General features: G+C 40.9%; 1 protein-coding gene across 1 annotated transcript in view; it reads left to right on the top strand.

The window, feature by feature from the left end:
- The window catches only part of POP1 (POP1 homolog, ribonuclease P/MRP subunit), a 38,150-nt gene extending 25,794 nt beyond the window's left edge, over positions 1-12,356 (top strand). The window contains exons 13-16 of the mRNA XM_081070263.1: positions 1,655-1,846; positions 3,106-3,260; positions 9,883-10,224; positions 11,169-12,356. Of these exons, the coding sequence (XP_080926389.1) occupies positions 1,655-1,846; positions 3,106-3,260; positions 9,883-10,224; positions 11,169-11,823 (1,344 nt within the window). The 3' untranslated portion in view covers positions 11,824-12,356. The remainder of the gene's footprint in view (positions 1-1,654; positions 1,847-3,105; positions 3,261-9,882; positions 10,225-11,168) is intronic.
- The last annotated feature ends 1,898 nt before the right edge of the window (positions 12,357-14,254 follow it).

Below are 14,254 nucleotides of genomic sequence, written 5' to 3'. Positions count from 1 at the left end.
TGGAGGAGCAGGTTTTTGAGCTGACTCTTAGGTGGGTGGTTAGAAATAACCAGACTCTTGAGGCCAGGGCTGCAGTGGAGAAAGGATTGCCAGAAGTGAGAACAGCATGTGCAAGTGCCTAGGCCCAAAATAGGATGATGTGTTTCAAAATCTCCCAAGTAGAGTAGTAGCTTCAAGTCAAGGGTTGGGGCAGGAGATGAAACTGAAGAGAAATAGGGACCAAGAAGACCTTGGGGCACTTTTAAGGATTTGTACTGACGATGTAGGGCACCATTGAAGGTTTTAAGCTGGGTCATGACACGACCAGATTTCACTCCAGCAACACTGGAGGGTGGATGAGCCTAGGGATGGGGATGTGGGAGGAGGAGCTGGAGAGAGGACTTGTGGTTTGATGACCTTAAAAGAGACCCTGGGAATATCTATGATATAGGACATGATGGGGGCCTGAAGTGTGGTTGTGTGGCTGGAGTGCAGGGGCTGGGACTAATACACATTCCTGGAGGGTAAAATTGACAAGACTCAGCGGTTGATTGGAAGATGGGTGGTGAGAAAGGAGGAGACTTGTAAATTAGGTCCGAAAGGTCTAGCTTGGGTTTAGGAGCTCAGCTTATAGAGAGCTAGGGCCAGGTCTGACTTGTCACTGCTATATTCCAATGTCTAGAAGAATGTTTGGCATATAACGGATGCTCAGTAGATATTTGAATGAATGAACAATAAATACTTGAATGGATGAATGAATGAGGGACTGAACTATGAGAATTGTGGCATCATTTAGCTAGATGGGAATACAGAAGGAGGGTGAACGCAGTGGGAAAAATGAAGTTTCATCTCAGATAAATTGAGTTTGAGGGGCCTTGGGACTTCTCAGGAGCAGATGTCAAGGAGAGAGGTTTAATCCCAGAAGGAAAAGTAGGCGCTAAAATATAGATATTTTGGAATACCAACATGTAGATGATAGTGAAAATTTACCAGAAGTGAAAAAGGCGAGTCAGGACTTGGTCATGGCCTGACAAGTATCCATGAGGTAGGTAGACTTTGTAGCGTGGAGGCAGTCTCTTGGGTAGTTTTCTCAACTACTCGAGTGGCAGACCTCTCTTCTACCTGTTCATCTGTTTGTGCAGCTGGCAAGAAAAGTCTGAAAGGATGTTGTTATCTACAGTCCCTACAGTCCACTTAACAAATAATTTATAGTATCTCCTATTTTAAATCCTTAAGATCTGGTGAGAAATATTTTCTCAAGAATCAGAGTATTTTTATATTTGCCCCTCCTTGAGAAGTTGTTCGTTGTTTGTACCTTTTTGACAACAAATCTTAACCAAAGTAAAGGTAGGGACAGAGTATCAAAATGTAAGATTAATCCTGATATAAGAGATTAGCGGAATGAATGTGTATTATTTTATAACTTTGAATCATCTAGTATATTAGGCCAAATTTAAGATAATTTGGCATTTTCTACCAAAACACTTGTACAGAGGAAAATCATCATAGGAGGAAATACCTTGTACTTAAAGTGGCTCATGTTTATTTATAAAGAACATTTTTTTCTTGCTTTTTAAAAGAGCGTATAACTTTCTAAAGCTGCTTATTGGGAGACCCAGTACAATCTCCCATAAGACTAGGGTGGTTTGTCTTGAATTATTTTCTTCCACTTCAGGATTTAAACCAGAAGAGAAGTGAATTGCTGGTGCCTGGGTCACAACTTGTTTTAGGTCCCCATGAATCCAAGATACCTCTACTTTTGATTCAACAGCCGGGAAAAGTGACTGGTGATGACCGACGAGGCTGGGGAAGTGGCTGGGATGTCCTGCTCCCAAAGGGCTGGGGCATGGCTTTTTGGATTCCATTGGTAGGTTACTTTTTTATTCTGACTAAGAGCTGCAGCGTTTAAAATACACTCCTAATAAATACCAAGTGCTGAAAATGTTCCAGCTTCAGGCACAATTTAGAAATTGAGTGCTATTTTTGTGCACTTAGAGCTATAGTCCTGATACAAGATACTTCATAAAGTCCCTGAAGCCAGGCTTTTAGTAATAAGAATTGTACTGACACGTTGTGAATTTTTGAGGTATTAAAAGTGGCCTGATGCTTTTGGCAGCCGGGAAGCTTGAGAGATCCAGGCTGACTGAAGACTTAGGATCTCATCGTCCTCCCAGCCCTTCGACCCTACCCCGAAGGTTCTCAATAAAATGGTTTGATCCCCCCCCCAAAAAAAAAGTGGCCTGATTTTTGAATACTAGTGGCAACAAAATGTTGAGGGTTTTTTTTCCTTGAAGAAATTTGTTACAGTTGAAAGAAAAACAATCTTTATAATTTTTTAATTTTTATAGATGTATAGAATACATTTTTTTGTTTTCTAAGTGCTGACATATTCTTATTTATTAACTGCAACTAAGTATTTTATTAAAATCTAATATATAGGGTTTTTGGGTGGTTTTTTTTGGTTAGTTTAAATATTTCTTTAAGCTAGAGAGTATAAAAGATATGTAAGACTTAGATTCATGCAGGTAATTAATTTTAGCGGTAATGCCTAGTGCAAGGGTTATTCAGCTAATCGTTTAGGAGTGGGACTATTTTTTAATCTTATTTTAAAATTGTGAAATGTTTCAAGCATACAAAACGTATAGATATTGATGTAATGAATGTCTATGTACTATTGTTTACCCACTATCCAGTTTAAGAGATAAAACATCACAGATTCCCTAATTCCATTTCCCTCCCTCCTTCTAAAAGAATCACTGTTCCTGTTTTTGGTATTTGTCATGACCATGCATGTTTTTATAGATTTATAAAGCATGCTTATATCCCAAAATAAAATAATTATATTTGACGTGTTTTTAAACTTTGTATATACTTCACTTTGTATATATGCTTTTGCAGCTTGCTATATTCACTCAACATTGAGATTTTCCCATGTTGATTGGTGAAGCTGTATTTCATTCATTTTTACTATTGTATAGTAACCCATTGTAGGATTTCTCCACAGTATATTTATCCATTCTCTTTTCAATGGGCATTTAGGTTGTTTCCCATTGTCCCCATTATAAACGATTAAGCAGTTTCACTTTAAGCTGGTTATTGACAAGATCTTTTTGACATTTCCTTTAGATCTATCGAGGTGCAAGAGTTGGAGGATTGAAAGAGGCTATAATGCATTCTCAGTATAAAAGGTCTCCTTACATCCCAGGTGATTTTCCAGACTGCCCTGCTGGCATTCTGTTTGCTGAAGAGCAAGCCAAGAATCTTCTTGAAAAGTACAAACGGTAAGTAACTGGCTTCTGTAGTTTGATAGTGTCTTAAGAGGAAGAGAAGTGCTTATTCACATTGGTCAATATGGTTTGGAATAGCTTTGGTAACTCTTATTATTTAATGTTTCCATAGGCTTTTCCTTGAGTTCAGCATTACCAAGACATAATTAAGTCAGCAGATTGTCTTATATCTGGCTTTTATATAGGCCCATCAGGTTATAAATCCTTCCCTTGGTCATTTGATTACACTGCTAATGGTGTGCACCTAAATTGCTGGCATGAGTTTCAGATGCTTGTTAGTAGATTCTCACTGCCAATCCTGCCCCCTCAAAATAGTGTTTTTTATAACTGGTTATAATACATAGTGATGAAATCTTAATGAAACTATAGAAATGTATTAAAATAGCTGTATAAATGTATTTAAAAACTGGTGTATTCCTTCCGACCAGAGACATAAGCACTGTCTTTACATTTTGGTATCTATCTATCTGGACTCTGTTTCTTTCTCTTTTTATTTTTCATTGGGGGAGTGGCCAATGAGGAGCTTTGTTTCCCTTATACTGTGAAGTACATGCTAACATTGGGAAACCTGTATTTCCTACTAAACTGTAGGCTCCTGGAAGCACGAAACACTTGCTTGTTGTGGCATCTGCAGTATCTAGCCAGTGCCTGGTGCACAGTGTGACTAGGCACTGTTATTTGTTGACTGATGAATGAGTGACTAACTGAATGTTGGAGTTCCTTGACTGTGAGCTCCACTATTGTTCTTTGATGTTCACTGCTGCAACCACAGAGACAGGCAGTTCCTGGCTTTCAAAGTGTTGAATGATGGGTGAATGAATGAATGAATGAGTGAGTGAATGAATGAACAGGGTATATTCCTGGATTAGTAGCTTACAAGCTCTTTAAGGACAGCGATCATGTATTTTATGCCTTGTGCATCCTATAATATGTAGCTGAGGATCTCCTATGTGTTTGTTAAATATAATCGACAATAATGAGACAAATAAAGAGTTAACGGGAGTGAGCTTGTGGGCTGGCAGGATGGAACAGGCAAAGAGTTAACAGGAGTGAGCTTGTGAGCTAGCAGGAACAAGCTTAAACATCAACCGTTTGGCTCTAACTCCCCTGGTTAGCACTGCATCTGCAAGCTGACAATCACCTCACATCCATCGTAGGTGAGAACAGAACAGTTCCCAATTGCAACGGCAACCCCCTGCACACTAACAAATACCCATCACAGATGGGAACAGAACAGTTCCCAATCACACCAGCAACACCCTGCAAGCTGACATCCATCATAGATGGGAACAGGTCAGTTCCCAGAAGGAGACAATTGTAGCAGCAGTCCTCCTGCAAGCTGACAAGCACTCTACAGCATCCTGCATGGAAAAATATAAAACCATAGGGGGCCAGCCCAGTGGCTCAGGCCGTTGGAGCTCCGTGCTCCTAACGCTGAAGGCTGCCGGTTCGATTCCCACATGGCCCAGTGGGGTCTCAACCACAAGGTGGCCAGTTCGATTCCTTAACTCCTGCAAGGGATGGTGGGCTGCGCCCCCTGCAACTAAGATTGAACACGGCACCTTGAGCTGAGCTGCGGCTGAGCTCCCGGTTGGCTCAGTTGGTTGGAGCGCGTCCTCTCAACCACAAGGTTGCTGGTTGGACTCCCTCAAGGGATAGTGGGCTGCGCCCCCTGCAACTAACAATGGCAACTGGACCTGGAGCTGAGCTGCGCCCTCCACAACTAAGATTGAAAGAACAACAACTTGACTTGGAAAAAGTCCTGGAAGTACACACTGTTCCCCAATAAAGTCCTGTTACCCTTCCCCAATTAAAAAAAAAAATATATGTATATATATATATATATATATATATATATACATATATATATGTATATATATATATATATATATATATATATATATATATACACACGATTGCTGTGGAGACAGAGGGATATATATATATATAACCCCAGCACTCCTCATTGGTGCAGCTGTCCCCCATGCCCTGACACAACTCCATTTGCCAACTCCATTTGCCAGTGTCTCTCTCTTACCCCTCTGTCTCCACAGCAATCCTTCTCAAACTGCCCTGGCAAAACTTCTGCCAGTTTCCAAACAGAGCTCTCTCTCTCTTTTTAACTTACAATAAATCTTTTCTCTGGATACTCCTGTAGAATCTTGTAAATTCTGTCACATTCTGCAAACAACCAGGGGTTAATTCTACACCAAGACAAATAATGCTTATTTTTTTACCCTTTAGACATTTTTATGCATACAAATTTTTTATAGATACAAATTTAAAAAATATGTACACTATTTTGAAACCTGCTTTTTTCATTTAATAATGTATTATGGCTAATTTTCCCATATCGATAAATATAACTCTATACCAAGCGTTTGTAAACTTTTTCTATAAAGGGCCAGATGATAAATATTTTGGCTTTGTGAGCCCTTTGGTTTCCATGGCAACTACATCTCTTTCATGGTGGTACAAAAGCAGCCACAGAGCTTACATAAATGGAGGAGCATGGCTGTGTTCCAGTCTCACTCTATTTATGGACTCTCAAATTTGAATTTCACAAAATTGTCATGTGCCATAAAAGACTATTCTTTTGTTTGTTTCCAACTATTTAAAAATGTAAAACCCATCCTCAGCTCATGTGTCCTCTAAAAGCAGACAGTGGGCCAGGTTTGGCCTGTGAGTCACAGCCAGCCAAGTCTTGCTCACAATATAACTGAATGGCTGCATAGGACTCCAGCATGGGTGTACTATAATTTTTCAGTTGTTCTTTACATAATTTCTGATTTTTCCCTTTGTGTTTCTGTGAACAGTTTTCTATATGCATCGTTATATATTTGATTTATTCATTCATTCAGCAAATCTCTTTGGAGCCTATTATGTGCCAAACACCTTTCTAAGCACTGGGACTATAGTAGAGGAAGGCAGGCAAAGGCTGTTTCTGCCCTCGTTGAGCTATATTTTTTATTAAAATATAGTTAACATACAATATTATATTAGTTTCAGGTGTACAACATAGTTATTCAACATTTATATATCTAACGAAGTGCTCACCACGGTAAGTTAACAACAATCAGTCACTGTACAAAGTTATGATATTATTGATTATATTCCCTGTGCTATACATTACATCCTTATTTATTTTATAACTTGAAGTTTTGTACCTCTTATTCCTCTTTGCCTTTTTTTTCCTTCCCCCCGATCCCTTCCCCTCTGGTAGCCATCAGTTTGTTCTCTATATCTATGAGTCTATTTCGGTTTTGTTTTGTTTGTTCATTTGCTTTGCTTTTTAGATTCCACATATAAATGAAATCATATGCTGTTTGTCTTTCTCTGTCTGCCTTTTTTCCGTTAACATAATACCCTCGAGGTCCATCCATGTTGTCACAAATGGCAAGATTTCATTCTTTTTTTATGGCTGAGTAGTAAATATCGATATCTCTCTATATATCACATCTTCTTTATTCATTTGTTTATCGATGGACACCTGGGTTGCTTCCATACCTTGGCTATTATAAATAATGCTGCAGTGAATATTAGAGTGCATTTATCTTTTTGAATTAGCATTTTGTATTTTTTAGGATAAATGCCCAGAAGTGAAATTGCTGGGTCATAAGGTAGTTCTAGTTTTAATTTTTTGAAGACCCTCCATACTGTTTTCCATAGTGGCTGCACCGATTTGCAAACCCATCAACAGAGCACATCCTCGCCAATACTTACTTGTCTTTTTGATAATAGCCATTCTGACAGGAGTGAGGTGGTATTTCATTGTAGTTTTGATTTGCGTTTCCCTGATTAGTGATGTTGAGCATCTTTTCATATGTCTATTGGCCATCTGTATGTCTTCTTTGGAGAAATATCTATTCACGTCCTCTGCCCATGTTTTAATTAGATTGTTTTTTTGATGTTGAGTTGTGCGAAGTTTTTATATATTTTGGATATTTGACCCTTATAAGATCTTTTCCCATTCAGTGGGTTGCCTTTTTGTTTTGTTGATGGTTTTCTTTGCTGTGAAATGAGCTTATATTCTGGATGGAAGCACATGTTTCCAGGCTGGTGGAAGGGAACCAGGAAAGGGGAGGGAGGGACTAAAGCTGCAAGAGCAGAGTCCTAGAGTACCCCCACTCTGGGGGGGGTGGCATCCAGGGCGCCATTTAGCTGTTCAGCCCTCAATCAGTCCAACAACCCATCTTATATTGGATGCATTTCAAAGTATGGCATTCCATAGGATCAGGCTCAGTTCTCTCATTTTAGTAGCTGGCAGGCTGACTGAAATGTGAACACAGATTAAGTGGTAGAGAGGTTCGGTAGTACTCTCCTGATTGTCATCATTTTCTCACTGAAGAAATCAAGGTTGTAAGCTAGGAATAAGAAAAGGAGATAGGCTGTCGGAGATTTGAGAAGAGGGGTATCAATGTAAACAGTTTTCTGGGAGAGTAGAAGATAGAATTGACTGGAGAAATGTAAGCAAGTCCACTTGAGTGTTGTGTCTGCAGTAAGACCACTCAGGACTATTGGGTGTTCTTCCCAGCTGTGTTCTGCCAATCAGGTGCTGGCATGGGGTAGGTGGAGGGTTGGAAGTCACGAGGATGGGCTTTGCCAAGTGGAGGGAGTTGAGGGTGTATGTGAGGGAGGGAACTCAGAAGCCATTGAATCTATGCTGATAAGGATAGTGATGTGAGGACGCTGGTGAGCAGTGAGGAAGTGGTAGAGCAAGTGAATAGGAGATTCAATGGTTGAGGAATCGTTTTGGGGAGAGGTAAATGGGCTGGGAAAATAGAAGGCATCACTCTGAGTGAAGCATACTTGAAATTGAGATTTTTAAGGTGGAGCAGGTATTAGCAATGACCAAAATGAAGGCGTGACCAGGAGAGTGGGTGGTTGAGGTAGGATGAAGTAAAAGGTGTGAAATGAGGACACGAAGTTTCTAGTAGGCCAGAGTATTAGAGGGATGATATATATAGATACTGAAGCCACTGAGAATGATAGGAGTCATGATAGAGGGGAAAATAGTGTGGCAGGTGAATAGTGGGGGGTGGGGGAGTGGGGGTTGGGGTGGGGGTGGAGCTGGCTGAAGAGGGAGAGCTAGTGGTTTTTCTAATGGCAGGTGCTGCTGGGACCTGGGGTCCTGGAAGAGAAATGGTGTGGGCCATCAGGAGGACATCTGCCCACGCCTAGACCCACGAGAAGAGCTATAGGGGAAAGAAAGTGTAGACCTTAGGTTAAATCCCATAAATAAGATTTCTGGTTTAGAGCGCATCTTAAGGGTCGATATTCTATTGACAGATTGCTGTTTGTAGTCATTTGGGATTTCACCTGTAGGTATGAGGGGGCCTGTTTTCCCTCATTCTCACTAACACATGATATTACCAGTCTTCTAATATTGACAGCATTGGTTGGTGAAAAAAATGGCTTGTTATTGTTGTAATTTTCTGTTTGTTTGCTTACTAGTGAAGTTGGATATTTTAAGTGTGTTGAATGTCTCAGGATAAGGCAAGTGCCCTGGAAGTGTTTTTTGGCTGCTGCACTTCTTAGGATATCACAGCATATAGTGAGAAATAAATGGAAGGGATGTCTGGGTCTGTGCCAGAGGAGACCTTCAGTCTGAGGACACAGCCTGGGACTCCCTAAAAGTCCTCTAGCCCAGAGTGGCCAGCAGCCAGGCTGCTCCCCACCTGCTGGGGTCAGTACGTGCCAGAGCAGACCGTGGTTCTCACTAGCTTATGGTATTTCTCAAAGGTTCTCCCTCTTACACTGCTGGAAAGGTCAGTTGGCATCACCCTTGTGGAGGGCAATTTGGAAATATCTGTCAAAATTGTAAACGCTAATAATACTCTGCATTAGCAGTTCCGCTCCCAGGAATTTATCCTGTGGATATACTTGTGCCACCTGTTCAAGGTTATTCATTACAGCATTGTTCATAGAGGCAAAAACCTGAAAATAACCAGTGTCCTGCAATAGAGGACCATCTAAGTAAACTAGGGTATAATCATATGGTGGGATAAGATACGCAGCCTTTTACAAAAGAATGGAGATCTCTTGATGTATTAATATTAAGTGATATCTAGGATGTTTTGTTAAGTGAAAAAAGTAAAGTCTGGCAAAAAATAAAGTATCTAGTATGTTACCATTGTGTAAAAATGGGTAAAAAAATGAAAGAAATATGTACATGTCTACTTATATGTACATACAAAGTCTCTGGAAGGACATGAGATACTGATCCTCTCTCTCTCTGGAGGGCAGCTGTGTCATGAGAGAAAAACTTCACCCTCACACCTTTTGTACCTTTAGAACTGAGAACTCTGTAAATGTGCAGGGACATAATTGCACACTACAGGGACACCACTTACTTACAGTCTTTCAGGGATGGCACTCCTAGGAGTTGTGCAATAGCCACATGGGGCTGCATTGTAGATGCATTATCTCCTAAAATAAAAACTGAAGAAAACAAAAACCTCGGCCTGTACAGTTGGTTATTATTCTTTATCATATTTCTTAGAAAACTTTTTTTGTATGTTTTTAAAATAGAGATATATAGTACAGTGGCCATGATTATTTTAATTGTCCAGTGCTAAATTGTTCACAATTGGCTTTCCTCTTTGGTTTTCATTAGACGCCCTCCTGCAAAGCGGCCCAACTACGTTAAGCTTGGCACTCTGGCACCTTTCTGCTGCCCCTGGGAGCAGTTGACTCAAGACTGGGAATCAAGAGCTCAGGCCCAAGAGGAATCATCTGTAGCTTCCTCTCCAAGTGGTGAGGAGAGCAACTGGAGAGGAGACGAGGTGCCTTGTGCTCCCACGCCGGAAAAAACTCATCAAGTGTCTAATGCAGTAGGTACATTGCTGCACGCCTGCAGTGAACCCAGAAGTCGAATGGACACAGAGTGTCCAGCCCAGATGGGCACTGAGTGGGCAACGGGTCAGGATGCCACCCGTAGGCGCCTCTGCGTTCTTAGGTAGGTGCTCATGACGTCCCCATATGTTTTGGGTGGTCTGTTCTACTGCTGACCAGGCCAAGGATGTATATGAAAGTTATCACTGTTCTTTTATGCAAAGTGAATTTATGGGCTTTCCTAGAGGCACAGGGAAACAGCTATATCACTTTTCATTTGGGGCATGATACTAACTAATGAAATGATTTGAAATATTGTCATCTAATAAGGACCTAAACCAAGTCTTTTTTTAATTAAAAAAAAATTTTTTTTATGACCTGTTTTGTTTGCTCACAAAGCAGCTCACAAGTGTACTCTTAGGTCAAAAACGTTTGCAGACTCTGAACAAGCAAGCATTCTTTGCTTTAAATCACTGAATTAGATTTCTTCCTGTTCCTTTTGAATGATCTGAACTTGTGGCCGATGAGGCGCTGATTTATTGCAATATTGTCACTATCACAGAGGCTCCCATGTAAAACGTGTTCTACTCTCAATACTGCAGCAGGCTGTTAGATTTTGCTCATCTGTTACCTTTTGTTCAGTGTTCTGATTTTTAATAAGTGCTCAAACCTCTTTCCTTATACTTATTTTTTCTGTATAGTAACCTCATAAGTTCATATCCTTCCTTTTTATTCTTCATATAACTCCCTGAGAGTTTCTTTTCTAATCAAAGTATCAGCTCCTCTCACTGTGATTAGAGCCTTAGATGCTATCTCACTGTCTTATTTTTCTCTGCCTTCAACTTCTTAAACCTTTAGTCCTTCTGTCTCAGAATAGCAGATGCATAAAAAGAAAAATATGATTACAAAAATACATTGTGTATTTTAATTAAAAAAAAAATTCGAGTTTTGATCCTTTCCCACACAGAGTATAAAAAAATCAAATTACCTCTAGCATACCCAATCTTCTAAGTGCATATTTTCTCCTTGACAAAATATCCTCAAACATGTTTCTCCAACTTCATGTAGGAGTAGAGCATCTCTGAAGCAGCTGTCAGCCTGGTGTGGGCCCAGTTCCGGGGACAGTCGGGCAGCCCGGCAAGTTCCCAGTAGAGGGCAGCAGGAACTGACCAGAGAGGCTTGCCTGTCCCTCTTGGACCGCTTCCCCAGGGCCCTGGTGTGGGTCAGCCTGTCCCTGCTCAGGAAGGGCAGCCCCGAGCCACACTCCATGATCTGTGTCCCAGCCAAGGAGGACTTCCTCCAGTTCAGTCAGGATCGGCTCTACTCTGGGCCCCAGGAATCCAAGCACAGCGACCCATTCAAGAGCAAGATCCGGAAACAGAAAGAGAAGAAGAAACTAGAGAAGAGGCAGAACCAAGGGCATACTGTGTCTGAGGGCCTGGAAGCAGGGCACCTGATGGCTCAGCACCAAGCTCCCACCCTGGGCTTGTGGTCGGGCCCTCTCCCCGATGTGACTTCTCACTGCTCCAGAGTTCTCCTTGGCTTTGTCACGCAGGGAGATTTTTCTATGGCTGTCGGCTGTGGAGAAGCCCTGGGGTTTGTTAGTTTGACAGGCTTGCTGGATATGCTGTCCAACCAGCCAGCCGGGGAGAGGGGCCTAGTGTTACTGAGGCCTCCTGCCTCTCTGCAGTATCGATTTGCGAGAATTGCTATTGAGGTGTGAATGCTGGTTTACGTCCTTGCAGGGTATGGACGGTAACTGCGTTTGCCAAGTACCGCAATTGGAGAGTTTTATTTTCTCCATCTTCTGTTTCAAAATATCACATGAAATTCCTTGGAAATGAGAATAAAAAATTATGTATTATGCAAATGGATGAAATGTTTACATCATTCCAGTAATCTCATTGATTTCTGTTTTTCCTTGTCCTTGCTGAATACTTTAAAATTATTTGGCATATATAGTCAAAAGCCTTTCTCTTATGATTTCTTGGTCTGTGTAATTCTTGCTGAAAATAATTAGAAACTCTGTTTTCTCATCCTCTTTTTTTTTTTTTTATTAGGAACAAAGGGCTGTCAAGTCTATTTGAAAAACCTTGTAGTCATGCGATAAGCAACACTGGTTGTTTAGGAAAAGACTATAAACATCAGGCCTTTTTGTACATGAAATGTGGGCCCCCGTCTGGGCCATGTTCAATTCTGTATGTAATCAGCATGCCTAACACTTTACACCATAAAGAAGGAAATCATGGAAAATTTATTGCTGCCTCTTATTGGGCAGGCTCAGTTTATGGCAAGAATGTTGGGGTGGAATTAGAATGTGGGTCTTTGATTTTATTACCCATCTTCTTTGCTGTCGACCAACAACATGATCTTAGGAATTACTTAATTTTTCTGTGCTTTTTGTTTCTGCAAGGAATTTTTCAAAGCCATAGAGGAGCATTTCTCAAAATATGTTCTGTGAAATGTGTTAACCTAAAAATAAAAAACAGAGATTCTAAGGTCATTTTGACTTGGAAAACTCTGGGGTTTAACATAGTTAAGTATTTCTTTTTAAAGGACTTCTAGAACTTTCCATGTTATTTTGTGCATTGTGAATCTCTAGGAAGTGGATAATAGTCTGCCGTGTTTTCTAAATCTTTTTGATCCCAAAACTCCTTTTGCAAGGAGCATGTGGGGACAGAGTCCCAGAGAGCAGTTTCCAGGCTCTCGGCCTCATGTGGAAAGGTGCTGGCTCGGGTAGCAGATGGCTATCAGCTGTGGCTATTTGGCCATCAGCTGTAACCAAATAGCCCCTGATATAACTGCTGCGGCTGTGTTGGTTGGTTAATCGGTTGGTTGGCAGGCAGAGAAGTGGACAGCAGGTTGCAGGTCATGTGACTCCAGCCTCCAATGAGACTATAGTGCCACCAGTGAGACTATAGTGGTATGACTACCCTACCTATGGCTCCGTGGGTGTTTCTTTTTGGCTTCACCATATCCTGCGTTCTTATGTGAGGAGCGGGACCAGAGACCCCGCAGGCTGCCCCATACGACAGAGCACTTTGTAGGACCAGTGTTACTAGGAAGAGACATACTTTTGGAAATGTGGCTATACAGTGTAATACTTACCTCTGCAAGGTGACAACTAAATTGACAAGCAGCTTTTAAACATTAATTACCCACCTGACATTTTGAGCAGGGTATAAAAGAGAGGTCACATTTAGTCCCCTAGGAAGAGTGAGGTCATTACTGCCTTTTTCCATTTGTAGAGAAACTAGATACTCATTAACTTTTAGTTACTGTGTGGGTCTCACTCATACCCTCAGTCCATATTTTTCTGCTACACATTTCCAACAGAGCTTGAGTGGGATTAAAAAATATATATACAGTTAGGCATCATTTCCTATAAATGCACTGGGTTTTTGCAGTAGCATCTGGCAATAAATACTTTTGGGGGTGATGAGTTGGAGAGAGATACTGCAAGTATTATAGTAGCTAATAAAATATATGATGTTTTTCCTCTCATCATGCCACTAAATGTATTTGTGTCCAACCCAAATGAAACTGACAAAAAAACAAAAATAGTATGACTGAGTGATATCTGTAAAGAGAATAAATTAAAAGTCACCTGATGTTCGGTTGTGAATATTTACTGGACCATTCTTCATTTGTTTTCTAGGCTCTAAGCCACTTCATCTGTGGCCTAGTTCGCTTGATGACAGAAGTGCTGTGAGTCAGTGAGCCTTGTTCAGTACAGGACCCTGCCTAGGGCCTGCTGCCTGCCCTGGTTACAAGGGACAGGGCACATTTGGTCTGCTTTGTGGTGGTAGGTCAAAGAACTATGCACTGAAAGGATAGACTAGCATTTCCCTAAATATATTCCTGGAGCACTGATCCCTGAGATGTTTTCTAGAAAAAAGTGTTCCATGGCTAACTAAATTTGGGGATAGCTGAATATACTTATCCTCCTATTGCAGATCCATAATGAATGTCAGTATAACCGAGGCTCTGTATATGCCTGCAGGGAGGAAATCTGTCTTTCACAGACTCCCTTCTCACCTTTCTTTCTTTTTTTTTTTTTTTTTTTTTGCTTAGCTTGTCCAGAGAACATTAATTTCATGGAATGTACTGGGGAACGTGTTGTTTTTGATCCTACTAGATGCCTGCTAAGGTTA

Source organism: Rhinolophus hipposideros (genome assembly GCF_964194185.1).
Source record: "Rhinolophus hipposideros genome assembly, chromosome: 13".
In the NCBI taxonomy this organism is placed as follows: Eukaryota; Metazoa; Chordata; class Mammalia; order Chiroptera; family Rhinolophidae; genus Rhinolophus; species Rhinolophus hipposideros.
Note: the sequence above shows the minus strand (reverse complement) of the source record. Positions and strands in the feature narration are given on the sequence as shown.